Source organism: Erithacus rubecula (assembly GCF_903797595.1).
Source record: "Erithacus rubecula genome assembly, chromosome: 3".
Lineage (NCBI taxonomy): Eukaryota > Metazoa > Chordata > Aves > Passeriformes > Muscicapidae > Erithacus > Erithacus rubecula.
This window is the reverse complement of record NC_136689.1, coordinates 10,015,874-10,032,085: the sequence shown is the minus strand read 5'-3', so window position 1 is coordinate 10,032,085 and position 16,212 is coordinate 10,015,874. Positions and strand designations below refer to the sequence as shown.

Here is a 16,212-nt window from a genome sequence, read left to right as displayed (position 1 = left end):
AAAACATTGTTCATTCAATACAGCTATAAGAACTTCAAAGCTGTTGAACTCTTAAAACTCTAAATATGTTTTTCCTCAGACAGGGTATTGGAGAACTACATCCAGTCTGGGTACAAATAGAAAAATCATGGTTTGTTAGAAAGTTGTATTCTTTCCTAACTCTGCTATAGTCTCTCTGTGGGTCAAGAGACAAAAGGTTCCAGCTTTGACTCTTCTATGTAGGAAGGAAGAAGTCAAAATAAAGCACCTCTGTGAAGTGCATTAAGGTTTCAAAGAACACAGTGGACAGGGATGCTCTCAGTGTTGTAATTTCCCTCAGCTCCTGTCTACTCCCCAGTAAATTCTGACTCAAAGATGTGAAAAGAAATACATCAGCAGTGCAGACGTGTTGGCTACCAATTGATACAAGAGATGTGCATAATGTTCAGGTATTAAATTCTTCATGCCCCACTACCCATGGCTGCTTTGCTGTGCATGCATATCAGTTCCCCAGGAGTCTCCACCTCATACTTCCCAGCTTCCCATGCTGAAGCTGTGGGGTCTGCCTGTCTTGCCCAGAAAATAATACAAGTGCTACATTGCAAGAAAGCAAAAGGTGACAAGGATGTAATACCTGCCTTAAAGCCCCAAACAAACAGATAAAGAACCCCACTAAAAAAAAAAAAACAAACAAAAAAACCCAAAAAACAAAACCAAAACCAAAACAATAACTTAAACAAAACCAAAAAATCCCACAAAACACAACACTACACTAGAGGGTAATAATTCATAACTACATAGTAGGTTTTCCAAAACTATACAGCCCCTATCAATATCATGTTGTTACTATTTAAGTGGTCTCATTAAAGAATTTGCAAGTCATTAAATCTTAAAAGAGGCATCTTTATGCATCAAATTGGCAAGAATAAAAGTGTGAAAAACAACAAAATAAAAAGGAGACCAAATAAACCCCACTAGCTTCAATTTATTTCACTACCCAATTCTTACTCTCAAACTTTCATACTTGAGGTATTTCCAAGACACTTACACCACATATCAGCCTGTACTACAGGTCACCACAGAGCTGCTATACAGCTGGTTCACATACCAGATTCCACTGTGGTTTCTTCACATTTTATTTAACCTTATTACTGTATAATTAAATTACTCTGATATAGAGAATAATGAGCAGCAGGTAAACTCTCTGCAAAAATTGAAAAAGGGGAGAAAGCAATGAAAACAAAAATACCAGGCTGACACAGATGTATAAAATGAAAAGTATCAGAAAGGTTAACTGTGCCAGAACACCAAGCAAAAAAAGATCACTAGTTACTGATGAGCAAGGCTTGCAACATAAAGGAAACAAATTGTTCTAGTCTCATAGCTAAAAATAAAAATTATTTTTAAAGAGAAATTTATAATAGTACACAGAGGCACCCACTTAAACCCTCATTTCAACTGCAATACCAAGTCTTTATTCAGAAATCTACTAGCACGTTCTCTATTTCCCTTATGAAATAGAATTATTTTTTTAGTTCTATTTACAAAACAGCACTCCCACATAGATGTGTGCACACTTTCTCCCCTCCAACATCCCTTCTTCAAAAAAGGCAAGCAATTACTGTAACAATATCATATGGTATAGTTGAAATAATGGGTCATTGATTAATTCAAGATAAAAATACTGCTCCTTAGGAGGCAGATTTACTTACAGATCAGCATTGCCCAGCTTAAAGAAACCACAATTTACAACTTAAAACACAGTGATGTTAGTCTCATGAGTACACATGGGTGAGTAAAGATTTGTCTCATACCTTGCTAGTAGATGCCTTGTAAGTTGTCTTTAATTTCTGAGAAAGCTGACTGGTACTGTGACTCGCTGTTGAGACAAATAAATTCAAAGGAAGATATTTCAAATACTGTATTAGAGCATTTGTATAAGTAACTGGTATTAATTCCCTGTAGTAACATTCTAAGTTTTGGTCAATAGAGCACAAAAAAGTGAATTCAAAAATAGTGCTTTAAGATTGTTTGTGGCTCTCTTACCTTTTGTTTTCAGTTGTCCTTTGCTCAGTTCAGCACCATCAACAGTCTGTCCTTCACCTGCTAAGCGCTCATTCAGTGTATCGATCTCCCGACGCACTAACAAACCCAGAAATTCACATTACTACAAAAACTGACTATCATTAACGTACATTAAGAACTGTTACAGTTAGTAAGTAAGTTACTCTATGCTAAGGAGAGGAAAGGAGATCAACTGGGACTTTATAAAAGCAGGTCTCACCAAGACATAAACAAAGACTCATGCTGAATTTTCCAGAGATCAACCTTGACCCAGATTCCACGCAAAGTGTTGGTGGTTTCAAATTACTCATACAAATAAATGAGGCTAAGGTTTAACAAAACCATTTCTGAGAAATATATGGCCCATCCCTATTGAATTAAACCCAGCAGAAGACAGAAAACTTGTGGCATCATGAATATTTTAGCCACGGAATTAGCAAATTCTTTCTTAAAAAAGGTTTTATTATCCACAAAATAGCATCCTCCCTGAATACTTGTCTACTACTAGAGTCTCACATGAAAGGTAATGTTGCAAGCAACTATTTTTTATACTTTGGAATTCATTTTTTTTAAAAACTGTGTACAATAATTCCAGCACTAGTGTAGGAATTAGACCAAGGACAAAAATATTAGACTGAGCATGAGAAGAGAAAAATTAGAAATTATCAGGGGGATGAAAAGAGATCACAATCATAACTAGAGCTGAGGTGAAAAAAAAAAGATAGATAGATAGATAGATAGATAGATAGATAGATAGATAGATAGATAGATAGATAGATAGATAGATGGAAATGAAAGAAAATAATCATACTCTGGAAGGTACAAATCCACCACTTGTTTTCTGACAAGCATTTCTGAAGGCTGGGGAGGGAAACTCTACTTTTCTTGCTACCAGCCAACTTTTCGGCAGGAAGCCAAGATTTCATTTGTGAAAATTGTCACTAAAAATGTGTACTTTTGATGACAGCCTTTAACCAACACAATTGCAGGCTTCAAGGGAATAAAAAACCCAGAACATTTCAGAAAAGGCAGGCAAATTTTTATTTTTATTCTTTTTCATAACATGAGTGGTGTAACTGTGGGAACTGATTAGGTGTGAAAAAAATTGACTTGGACCCAAATCAGACAGATTCCAAAACTCAGAAGCCAAGGCAATGCAACACAGCTTAAAATGCCAGCCAGGAAAATCGAGCAGAGGCTTTACTGTATTATTGTACATGCCTGTGTTACTTAACTTTGGATCCTCTTACATCACCTTGGATCACTTACATTATTAGACAACTGCACTGTCATCAGACAAATATCTTTCAGATAACACCTGGAGTTTTTATCTGAGTGCTTGACTTGGATACTCCTGAACAGCTGCAGGTCCTGGCTATGTAATGTGTAAGTCATTTGATCTACAACTACCCCATTTTACACATTTTTAAGCAAATGACTTCTCCAATTTTATTTACTAATTTTACATCATTAAAATTAAGCCTGTAAATATAAAACAAAGCCAAGAACTTCAAAGCCTAGACGGAGTTTCTGGAGATTAACATAACCAGAGTCTACAATGATAAGGAGATAAGCCATTCACTGGCTTTGCCCAAGAGTTAAGGAGGAGTGACAGACATCAGTTCTCACTGCTTGTGTCAAGAGCTAAGAAAGTGATTTTTCTGAAAAGGTAAAAACTCCATCTTTGGCTACAAGTTCAGAACAACTCCTAAACTGCTCACAGAAAAGCTACAATAATTATACTACAATATCCAATGTGTTTTAATTAGTGTTATTATAACCTAAATACAAACTATTCATAAGTTGCCAGAAAAAAATAGATACTCACATTCCAAATTTTCAATATACAGGTTTTCAAATTCCCGCTCTATTTGTCCAAAAAGTTCAAGGAGTGTATTCCGGACAGCAGATGGCAACTTAGAATCCTAGGAGGCAAAATATTGGGGGGTTATAGTTTTCTTTACATATATTTGATAAAATTACTCTTCAGTCTTGAACTGATTTTAACAGTTACCTCAATGTCCCTGCAAGGAGGGAAATCAAAACTACTGCTAGTGTAGAACACAAAACAAATAGCTCTATGCATAATAAAGTTATTCATTTCATACAGTTTTTCTCTTTCAAGGGACAGAATTCAAATCACCTATGGTATTTGTTTTGATTTTCCTTACCAAGAGAAAAATTATAAAATCAAGATACATGCACAATTCATTAAAAAAAATACGAAGTGAGAAAAAAATTCTTTTTAATATCAACGTTTTCAGTTTAAGAGAAAAGATTACCTTTGTTTGATAAAGTATTTCAAAAGTTGTCTATGCAATGGGTTAGAAAGTTGTGAACACGATGCATCTTATTACCAAAGCTTAAGACAACCTGAAATTTTAAATGTATTTTTAACACTTTCCTACTTTTGTCACTCGCCATAACTAAGTGTGAAGAAAACTACAATTTCTAACCCTTCCCTCCCTAGATATTGCTCAAGCATTCTACTCTTCAGTTGCTGGTAGACCACAGTATGTAAATTAGCTTCCTACACTTACTATTTATCTAGGTAGCAGCTATAAACTTTTTTAAAAAGTCTTCACTTAACTGAGTCACCTTCCGCCCCAGCCCCGGGAATTGTCTGCAGGCACAGCGGGAGAGGCTGGCCACGACCCTGGCTGTGTAAGTGATTTCCCAAGTTTTAAAGAGAGAGCAAGAGAAACCACTCTTAGCCATGACACAGAGCATGACACTTGCTTTGTGCACAATTCAGGTTCACAGCTGGTTTAAGCTGTGGCACTGTGCTGGAAGAAGTGGGACCATGTTTCTCAAGCCTCCTTGCATCATTCCTTTCTTCATCTGCCTCTCCCTTGATAGGGCACTTTTGTTCAGGTATTCACAGACAGCTAGAAGCAAAACAGATCCTAACTAAAGCAACTTGAAACAAGACTGATTGAACAAAAATACTAAAGATGTTATAGACTATTAAGAGAAACACTGAAGTTAGAAGCATTATTTCTAATTCAATTACCCAATAATTTCATACAGCAAGGTTATGGAAGAAACTAACTTATCCTACAACTTCTGCAACTAAAAAGGAGATGTAGAAAAGCTTTTCAAACCACTTCTCAAAGCCTCAAAGTGTAAACAAATCTTAACTTGTGATGAAGTAACCAACATAGTAAAATGCATTCACTTTCTTTCCTCTCTTTAAAGTTTGCTTATTAAAGCAGCATGTAATAATGTTATCTCTTTATCTGCAAAAGTCCTTAGCTAGATCTCATGTGGTTTGCAGTTCCACTGTGAAGGGGCATTAATACTCTCTACTTGAAAGAATCTGCCACCTAGCTGCTCAAGGTCAACAAAATCAAACAAGATAATAGACAAAACATTTTAAACATCTATGTATGACAGCATGCACTTCAAGTTTGCTAAGAAATACCAAAACAGCTTAGCATTTTAGTTTACTATGCAGGGGGGTCAGCCTGCCTTGACCTCTCAGCTGCCCTTCAAGCCTTTCCTGAAGTCAGGCTGCAGTAGTTCCAAATGCATGACGAGTTTTCTACCCAAGTACTTGCATTCTCCAACTTCTAGATGACTAGAAGCAACAACCTAGGCTCTGTTAATTCCCAGAAAACTAATGCTATGATTTATTGAAAAAATAGATCCAATTTAAAAAAACAGACACAACATTCAGAAAACACCAGGATTTCCCCTCAACTTATCTGCAGACTTCAGTGTGAGGTTTCTTGTAGCTAAACTCCATTTGTATTTCAAACCAATTGTCTGATAAAAATCAAGTTTTGCATCATCTTTGCCAGTCCCACACTAACACTGCGTAGTCAATTTGACAATAAACACTTTTTAAATTGGTATTTGCTGATCTTTGCCAGTACTGCTTCTGACAGAAGCCTTACCTACAGATAATCTCAGAATTTGTAGGTGCAACACTCCAAGTCCAGATTGCACCCACTACACTGACCTGATTAAGAAAGCTACAGAAGCAGTGGGCGTTGTTCTTTCCCTTAAGTTTAATCCCAGAATAGCATACCTTCATTTGAGCCAAGCAAAAAAAAAAAAACCCACACAAACAAAAACATGAGTTAGCTCACACTTCTGTCAGGCAGGCAGTATTTGTTTACTTTATGGAAAGGAATGCAGAACAGCATTCCAACTAATATTTTCCCTATCAGAGTCATTATAAGAATTATTTGGTTTATTCATATTTCTGGGTTGCTACTATTCCAAAAGCAAACTTATGAAAGCAAGAATCAATCTTGAACTTTTTTCTTTGCAGATGGAGGTGCAGAGGTTGCAGTGAATAAACAGGCTGAGGTTTACACTGTTTTATGGCTTTATCATTCCTGTAAGAATATACAGAAGCTGATAAACTCCACAAACTGAAACAGTGTCAACATTCACATCAATGATCTCCAAAGGCAGTGAGCACTTACAAGCAAAAAAATCTGTTGTTCCTGCAGCTTTACTGGACATATTTCAATATTTAAGTTCTTCCCACAGAAAACACATGAAAGGGATGCAAGCTCCCAAGCATCCCCTTACCTGCCCTTCCAGCATGTCTCTCTGCAGTCCCGCGCGCTCCTGCTCGGAACTGTTGGTCCTTCGGATGGAAAGGCTGTGTGATTTACGCTTCTGCTTTGCTTGGCGAGCAGATGCACAGCTTCCACTTTCTATTGGCATTACTTCAAAAAAACAGCTTCACAGAGGCTCCTATGATAAACTAAGGACAAGCATTACATATTAGAAATTGCTTCACCAAATAAACCACAATTTAAATATTTTTCTCAAAATGGAAGAATTTAGTTCTAGTAAACTTTGGAGTTGTTTGGGTTGTCATTAAAAAGAAGAAATCCCTCTTACTTACAGTTGTTCTTCAAACAACATTAAGTTCAAAACCATAAGCATATATGTAAATAGAATGGAATTGCTTCTGCATTATTTATTCATTAGCTAACAAACCTCTACAAAAGGAAAATAAATTCCACTTCCTTGCTCATTTTGGAGAGCACCAGCAGAGACAGCCCCAGAACGCTTCCCGGAAACAACTATTGTGCATACTAGAGTTCACTGAAATGCATGCAAAATTAAAACCCAGCTGGAAAATGAAAGCAAACATGGTAATTTAGGGACACTGTCAGGTTAAAAATGTATTATTCAACTTTAAGTGTTACTATACAAAATTTAACAGATGTCCTTGTCCAGACATAAGCAGAAATTAATTTTCGTAACAGAAGTTCTGAAAATTACCTTCCACCATTTTTGGCAGCTCATGGTTTCACTTCCCTTAATAATGAAAGTGGCCATGAGCTTATTAGAGAGTAGTGAAAGTGCACCTGACATAACAGGCTGCTGGTGATATGGTTCGTTTCTGTCACCTTGATAAAGCCAAATATATGCATTTCAATATGCCTAAAAACACCTGACAGTATCACCAAAGATATTACCATGTATGAGCTACTGTTTCCCCTGTTTAAGAAAAATCAAATTATGTCTGATTTATTGCATAAATGTGGAGAATATATATGAAAAATCAAATTATATTTGATTGCATAAATATGTAGAATATGTTCTTTTCTGTCAAAATCTTACTTTTACAAACATTTAATTACAGGATTTTTTAAATTTAAACCCGACATTCAACAGCAATTTTTTGTTTCACGGGGTACCAGTTGTTAAACATTTCAAATGTTTCAGGATTGATTACCCAAAATTTTTCAATCATGCACAATGAGAACAAAATAAAAATTCATTCTCCAGCATAAATCATTTCTGAAACAACAATTAAAACTTAAAATAGGTGCAATAGTCTGCAGAGAAATAGGAGAGCAGAGTTGGCAAAGCTAACCAGGCAACTGAGCTTCCTTTTAAATAAGTTGATCAGAGAAAATTTAAACCAAACCCAGGGCCATTTCCAATTTAAGATCCGCCAACACACTGGATCTCATGCTAGGAATGAGCACCATTGCTATTAACAAGATCAGGCATTAACCAGTTCAGGGCTTTGACATGGTGCTTGCAGCTTTTTAACAGATCATAAAGCCAAGGAAAAGCATATCTTGTTAAAAACACAGTATGCATCGTGAATAACAAGAGCTTGAAATCTCCTTTGGGTTTTATATCACAAAATGAAAATGTATAAAGATACAGAAATTTCAAAAATGAGACTAGATTTATTTAAGATTTTAATGCCCATCCATTCTTATTAAAAAACTTGGTATTTTAATTAGCTTTTGGAACAACCAAGTTCCAGTAACCTGACACCAATTCCATAGTGAATCTAAAATAAAATTTAGGTTGCACCAGTGACCTGTACTGTTCTAAAATTTTTTTTTATATCCTCTGGATTCCATAGAGTCCTCCCCTGCACCTAATCCCATCAGAGCTTTCTATGTGTGATTAATCAGTAGTAACTAAAGAGTTATATTCACAAATTAAAGAAAAGACTAGAAAAAACTACCATTGGATATCTCCCTATTTGTCTAAATTTTGCTATTCACTGTGGCTAAATTCCTGTACAAAATTTTTTAAAAGTCCATCCCATAAACAGTTATTGCCAATTTTCTGGGTTTCATTAAGTATCTTCCTGTTCATGAACATATGGTCAAGAATGAGGAACAGGTTTTCCTTGCTCAACACATTTCTATTTCTTTTCAAAAGAGGATCAGATCCCAAGCACACATATATTTTTCTCCATCTTCCAACATGCTTCCTATCTCCCTTGGGAACCACTCTTTCAATGGCTTTCAGTTACCACATTCTGCAGTTTGGGATTACATTTTAAGGCCAGAAGCACCAGTGTGCACCTAGGTAGCTTTGTTAAGAGAGTTTTATTTATACACATAGTTATATATAATCCCATAAATCCATTAACACCATTTCACTTAAGATCTGGGGCAGAGGGGGGTAAAAAAACCCCAAAAGGCAATTTCTAATCCCTGCTAGATGTGGCTCCTGAACTGTTAGACACAAAGACGTTAATGTGGCTTGTGCCTTACCAGCCAATGTTTTAACTTTGTTAGTTTTCACTTGCCCTTTCTGCCAAGCTACTTCATTTTGGAGGACACTACCAAGCAACATCCCTTTTCTGAGTGCTTAATAAAATCATAGAATGATTTGCATTGGGAAGGACCTTTAAAGGTCATCTAGTTACACTCCTCTACAATGGACAGTGACATCTTAATCTGCATCAAGTAGCTCAGAGCCCTGTCCCACCTGATCTTGAATGTTTCCACAGGTGGGGCATCCATTGCCTCTCTGGCCAACCTGTGCCCATGTTTCACCACCCTCACTGTAAAAAATTCTTCCTTCTATCTAATCTCAATCTAACCTCTTTTAGGTTAAAATCATTATCCCTTTTCATATCATTATAGGCCCTGGTAAAAAGTCTCTCTTTCTCCAAAGTTCCCCTTAAGTATTGAAAGACCCTGATAAGGTCTCACCCAGAAAAGCCTCTTGGGCTAGAAACCCCATCTCTCTCAGCTTTTTTTTTTTTTTCCCCACAGAAGAGGTTTGCAGTACTCTGATAACTTTTGGGGCTCTTCTCTGGGCCAGCTCCAACAGTCCACATCTTCTTGTGCCATTGCCTGTCACTGGCTGCATGCACACTTTTCATGCCCCAGAACCCCCAGCTCCCTCTCTGCTGGACTGCTCTCAATCTGTTCACCCTCCAGCCTGCAGTGATATCAGGGACTGCTCCAACCCAATGTACAGGACCTTGCTGCTGGCCCTGTTGAACTTCACAAGGTTTGCATGGGCCCACTCCTGAAGCCTGTCATAGTCCCTCCAGGTGCTATCCCTTCCCTCAATTAATCAACTGCAGTACCCAGCATCAGTACACACAGATTTGGCAGCTATAGGCTCTAGCATATAGAATTTAAAGGGACACAGTCATATGGATGAGATTACATCTTTACAAAGTGAAATTCTCACGTTCACCATGTGGAAGTTTCTACTTTGGCAGCTCGTGAGCAAACGGAGCAGGCTGGGTAGGAAACACGGCCGTCCCTCTCTGTTTGGTAGCAGCACTTGACCTGCAGCCAGTGTCACTGCCAGGGACTGCCCTCTCCTCATGCAGCAGCATGACACACCACCCATGCACGTTCTGGAGAGGGCAAACATGCAGCTGTTCCCAGGCTCGGCAGGAGGGTGCACGCAGCCACAGCAAAGCTGAAACCAAAGAGGCCACAAGCAGGCATGTGCATACAGAGGATGGGAAGGAGAAGCTAAGAGGAATAGCTTCACTGCCTTTAGTATCATTGTTCTGAATCTCACCAAGCAGCCTTACAAACTTTGAGTAATGGAGCAATAATCAAAGAGTTTTTTTAGAACAAGGAATTAAATTCGGTTTTAAAATTGTGACAGTGTCCCTTTAAATATTAACTTCACTTTGACAATTTCAAAACTCTTCTGATTCTAATTGCAGCAGTAAGAAGCTGCAAGTTTTTCAAGAGTAAATTTCACAAAACAGATCCTTGGCAATATGATGCTAAAAAAATAAGGTGCTCATTTCTAGCAGTTACCTGATTCCCTTTATTATGCAAGGTTTTCAAACAATGAAAATTACCTGTCCAGAATATCAGTGTCATGTTACATATCCTATGAAAACCATATTAAATATTGATTAGTGAAACAGTCAGTAGTACACAAACCAGTCAAAGTCTTTCAATTTTTTGAAACCAGACAACAGGAAAGGGGGGGATGAGGGAAAATATGAACACAAGTCAAGGCCAGGCATCAAATCCCAGTAAAACCAAGTAAGAAAAAAGAGCTTCAAAACAATCCATTATATATTATTAGCCAGATACAGTTAATCTCAACTTTTGAGTGTTCCAAATGGGTTCTGAAAAGAAAAATCCACTAAGGTCACTTTCCTTCTACTCAGTAATGCCCCAAGTAGGATGGGAAAACTACCAGGAAGTATTGGAATCTTCCTTCCTGAATCAAATGAAGCTAAATTCACAGAAGCCAAAAATTAGCAAAGAAGCATTAAAAAGGCTGAACAAAAGTACTTTCTGAGAAAAAAGGGAGAGGGGGAAAAGGAGAAATTCGTACTGTATTGCTAAACTATTTTCACAAGTACTGCATTACTAAAAAGGGAGATTAAGAAACATACTGAGCTATTCTGCTAAATATTTTTGGAAAATACTACATTTGCATAGACTTCACAAAATGATCATTCAAAGCCTCAAAAGAACCTTTCTAACAATGTAAATCTGCAGAAGTAGGGGACTAAAGGATGCCCCAGAAAGCATCCAGGCCACAGGTGGTTACCACTTGCTGAATGCAAAGGTACTCTGGTATTTCAGATATGCTGTTTAATTAAACTCACAGGATATTTTACAGTGTGTTAAATTGAAGTTCCACCACCTACCTTTCAGTAACAGATGTACTCAGTCACAGGAAATATTTCATCAGAGTAACAGTAAAGAGCAGATGTGTAAGCAATTACTGTTTTATTCAGCTACAACAGAGAAACAGCACCAACAAAGAGTGCACACACTGCCCTTACCAGACTTAAAAACTCACTGCAGCAATAACAAATCGTACTTCTCTACTTCTGCTCTTGAACAGAGAACAAGAAGGCTGCTGAAAGGAAAGAATTCCTGGGGTATGCATGTTGCTGAAGCCAGAGAGAAAAGCTGCTTTAAGATGTGTCAGAGCACAGACAGAATGGCTACAGTATCGCATTTCCTTTTTTGTTCATTCAACACAACACACAACTCTGTAAAGCATCAGGAGGATTCAGCAACATCTTCCCCAACATCTCCCTGCTCCATTTTCTTTAAAGTTTAGAAACAGCAATAGTTATTATTTAAATGATTGTGTCAAATGGAAAAAAAAAAAAAACAACTATACAATTTTAGTATATTTGTGTGTGCTTAAATCTCTTCATCTCATGTCTCCCATTTTCAAACATTAGAAGAAAATTTCCTTGCATACTACATAAAACACAAAGGCATTTTACAATAGTAATTATTGTCTAGTGCAGCACTAAAACCTTAAAATACAAATATGCCCATTAATGTAGGAGAGTGTGTGGGTTTGGATTTTTTTTCTTCACAAAGCTGGGAGGGAAAGCAGAAAGAGAAGAGAATGATTACAGTTATTAAGTTCTTAATTACATGGAACTCAGTTTGACAGCATTATTCATGAGTTAAGGGAATTTAAGTATCAACATATGCCACTACACTCTTTTATTAATATGCAAAGAAATCAAATTTAAAGGAGTAAAACTTCCATTTTGAGGTCTTCAGTGAACAATTTGCTTCAGTGATACTGTACATTGAAGTGATAATAATTCAATGCAAGCCACAAGACTACAGCACACCTGAGAAAGATCAGGTTAAACAGACTGCTTTGAAAGACTAGTTGTTTTGTTAAAGGTAAATATTTAGGAAACAAAACTATTCCAGATCATCACAGATGATGCTAGAAACACTAATGAGTGTGCTCAAACCCTGTGAAATCCACTCAAGCATTACAACATTGATTTTTTTTTTTCTAAATTTAGCGCAGCTTTCTTTCAAATGAAACTGGATGTTCCTCGAAATGTAAAAGGGGAAAGCAGGCATGCACCACTGAAGTGATAACCTCCTTTCAACAGAAAGTAGAGTAAAGAAGCTGCATCAATAAATTTTAAGTATGTTATACAGCTGAAATCAAGGATGAAAACTGTAACACATTAGTGAGTACCTACTCTAAGCAAGCTTCTAACACCAACATCCAAATGCAAGCCAGCCCAGTTTTGCTGCTAGCAAGCTTTGATCTTGCTAATTCAACTGTGTCAGCAATTGCTGCAGTCACACCAAAATGCAGGGCTGACCTAGCCTGCCACACAGTCTGCTAAAGGGAAAAATGCTACTCTCACCATACAAGCTTACGTTATCTAATGCTGAACAGCAATAGTTAGCAGACTTGGATTTTTTATTTTTAAATATAGCAGAAACCTTCCTGAATCCACTAATAATCATCAGACTAAGACCTATATAGTGAAATTGCTGATGTCCTGAAAGCTTCCCTTTGAGACCAGTGCCACCTGTGCTCACTGAGGGTGCTCATTGTTTCAACAGTTTAAATGGTGCAAGGTACAATATACGTTCTTATGTTCTCTTATGTTCAACACCAGTTACTAACCTATCAGTATATACTGTACCTTCTTTTATTTATAGGTATTGATGAACTGACTTTATTGAAGAGTTCAACAGACAGCATCAGGTTCTGCTGAATTACTTACAGCTGGTTAACTCCTAAAATATGTCTGAAGGGTACTTTATTTCCTCAGTGTTTCACAGGCATTGCAGCTCCCATTGCTGTACTATCAAATCCCTAACAGCCTAGAAGTAGCCTACATGCTGGCACAGGGATGCAAATACAAGACCTGAGGGTGAGGAATCCTAAGGAAGTTCAAGAGCAAAGGTGATTTAACCAGGCATATGTTCAAGGAAGTACTGCACCACATTCAAAAGCCAGAATCTTATTCTGCTAGTCTTCAAACAAATAATATTTATGTACTTCTTATGGGTGTTTTGGATTAATTGCTATTATGGTTTTATTCAAGCACAGTGGCCTCTAGTATCACAATTCTTCATCTGGAAATATATTACTTGCCAGTAAATTAGAATCTTTTTGTTCTTAAGACTTGCACAAAAGCATGTAATTTTGACCCTAACTATAATACTTCTAGGAAGTTCCTCAGGAGCACCAATAAATAATCTCTGTACAGCACATTCTTGAAGCATTACCTCACATGGTTGAGCACAGAGAACTATGGAACCCACCAGCAGCCCGTGTAAGAACACTGTGAGCACTCAGCCTACCATCTTGAACACCAAGCCTAAAAATAGCCAGCACATACTGCTTGAGGATGAGAAACACAAATCACTGTGGCTTGCAAGAAGACCATCCTGATTCCTATCCATTCCTCAGTGGTCATTCACAGAGCAGTAACCAACTCTCCCCAGAGGGCTTTGAAGCGTTGGACTCCAGAAAAAGCCCCTCACCCTGGCTTTCACCTCACAGGACAACCTACTAGTTTTAGATCCAAGACTTAAAATTCCATTACATAAAGTGATCCTAATCTTATCCCAAATTTATAGACTGCAGTACTACTTAATTCCTCCTTACTTGGCACATACTAGCTCTGGCTTGTAATTTCAGGATTTCATAGAAGATCTTGTAAGACATTATCACCACACTCCCAATATTTGTTTTGTGACTGTACCAACAAACTTAAGCACTTCAGTCCATACTAAAGACTGCATGCTTCAAACAAGTCCTGAATTAAAGAAACAGATGGTGGAAGGGCCTGTTTATATTGAAGAGGCAGTCTCATTTTAGAATCTTTAGATTTACCATGATAAACCTAGTTCAGAAACATACAGATAAACAACTGGCATTAAAAAGACAATATTACAGTTGGCCTCTGACTTAAATTCTAATGTTTGGTACCAGCACCTTTTCTTAAAATAATTGCCCAAGTCCACAATACATAAAGCTACATCTAAAGTTATTACAAGACAGGTTAGAGCTGACACCACGTACATTATTATCTAAGCTAAGCTATTGATTAGAAAACATACTTGTGGGTTCTTGGGATTACCAGCTCTCTTTCAAAAACATTAAGAAACACCAACAGCAGACTTGGTTGGAAAGCATTTGCAGAAATTTGCTTAAGGAGAATGATGCAGTTGTAATGTTGTAAAATGGGTGCCTGAACAATAGATGTTTGTATGTCAAGGTGTACTCAATGACACTGAATCACTTCAAAGAAGCTGTTCCACCAGTTCCTTACGTAAACCTTCCACAATATTACTGTTATAGAAAGCCCACTTTAACAGCCAAAATGAATTAAATTTGACAAGCTGGACAAGAAAGATAAAAACACACACAGAAGTTTCTCTTTTCTCACAAACACCAAGACGTCCTTGAGCCACATTCCAATACTTAGCTTGAAATAAGTTTTTCCTGGTCTTTGCTTAAGGAATGGAACCTAACATCCACTCAACCTCTGAACAGTTAAGCATATCTATTCTTCCCTCAAACTTATTTCAAACTTATTGGCTCAGAAAAAGAGAGAACTATTGAAGATGGCTCTTTACAGGCAACTTTTATCCATCTTGGACATCCTCCCACTGGTGAAGGCCAGATTCACGCCATGCCACCACAAACGGTGCTCCCCTCATCATTTAGCTGTGCTCCACTTCAGAAATGTGGGCGTTTCACGTTTACCCATTTGTACAGCTGTCAGAGGATCTGAACACCTGTAAACTACTGGGGCTCTACGCTTGGCCTGTCCTTAGGATAGGAGCAGCACACGAACAAAGTTAGCGAGAGGAGTCTCCTCAGCAGCACCCCCGGCTTCCCTGCCCGCAGACCTGGAACCATCCCCACAGCCCCAGGCTGGAAGCGCTCAAAAACCGCGACACGCAGAAGAGGAAGGAGAGCTTATTTTCGGCTATTTCGAGTTTTTACAGGAGAACGTGCAAGTCATTTCACGCGGAAATAAAGCGGAATAGGACGGGCAGGGAGGGGGTGCCCGGGCAGGAGCCCCGGTTTGCGCCGCGGGCCTGGGCGGCGGCACCGCGCAGGTAACGCCGCGATGGTGCCACGGCCGCTGCCCGGAGCCGCCCGCACCCCGCGCCCCTCAGCCCCTCGGGCGGCCGCGAAGATGGCGGAGGGTCCGCGCCCCGCTGCCCCCGCACTCACCTGTCAGCCACAGCCGCGGCGGCGGGCGGGGAGGGGCAGGGCCGCAGGCGGCGCGGAGAAAGAGGAGGGGAAGGATGAGGACAACGAGGAGGAGGAGAAGGCGGGAGGGGCAGCAGCAGCAGCAACGGAGTCAGCAACAGCAGCGATGATCGCGGCGCCGCTCGGGCAGGACGCGCCTCCCCGGTGCCGAGCCCTCGCGGCGACATCCGGCGGAAGCGGCGCGGCCCCCGCTCCGAGCCGCGATGGCGACGGGCCGGCCGCGGGACAGCCTCGCCGCCACCGGGACAGCGCACGACCCCCGGGACAGGCTCATGGCCCCCGGGACAGGCTCACGGCCCTCGGCACAGCCTCATGGCCGGCAGTGCCCCGGCCCCCGGAACAGCCCCGAGGGCTCGGCGGTGCCGCCGGGGCCGGGCAGGAGCTGCCCCCCCGCCGCCCGGTCACCGCGGTGCTGGAGGTTAA

The 16,212-nt window shown here is 39.3% G+C and overlaps 1 protein-coding gene across 2 annotated transcripts in view; it reads right to left on the bottom strand.

Moving 5' to 3' along the window:
- The window catches only part of WDR37 (WD repeat domain 37), a 43,588-nt gene extending 27,577 nt beyond the window's left edge, over positions 1–16,011 (bottom strand). The window contains exons 1-6 of one of the 2 annotated variants that reach the window (XM_079301300.1): positions 15,751–16,011; positions 10,610–10,641; positions 6,589–6,766; positions 3,872–3,968; positions 2,026–2,121; positions 1,794–1,858 (exon numbers count right to left, since the gene is read on the bottom strand). In XM_079301300.1, coding sequence (XP_079157426.1) covers positions 1,794–1,858; positions 2,026–2,121; positions 3,872–3,968; positions 6,589–6,726 — 396 coding nt within the window. In that variant the 5' untranslated portion in view covers positions 6,727–6,766; positions 10,610–10,641; positions 15,751–16,011. The remainder of the gene's footprint in view (positions 1–1,793; positions 1,859–2,025; positions 2,122–3,871; positions 3,969–6,588; positions 6,767–10,609; positions 10,642–15,750) is intronic. The other variant, XM_079301299.1, reaches the window with a different exon arrangement.
- Between the last annotated feature and the right edge of the window lie 201 nt (positions 16,012–16,212).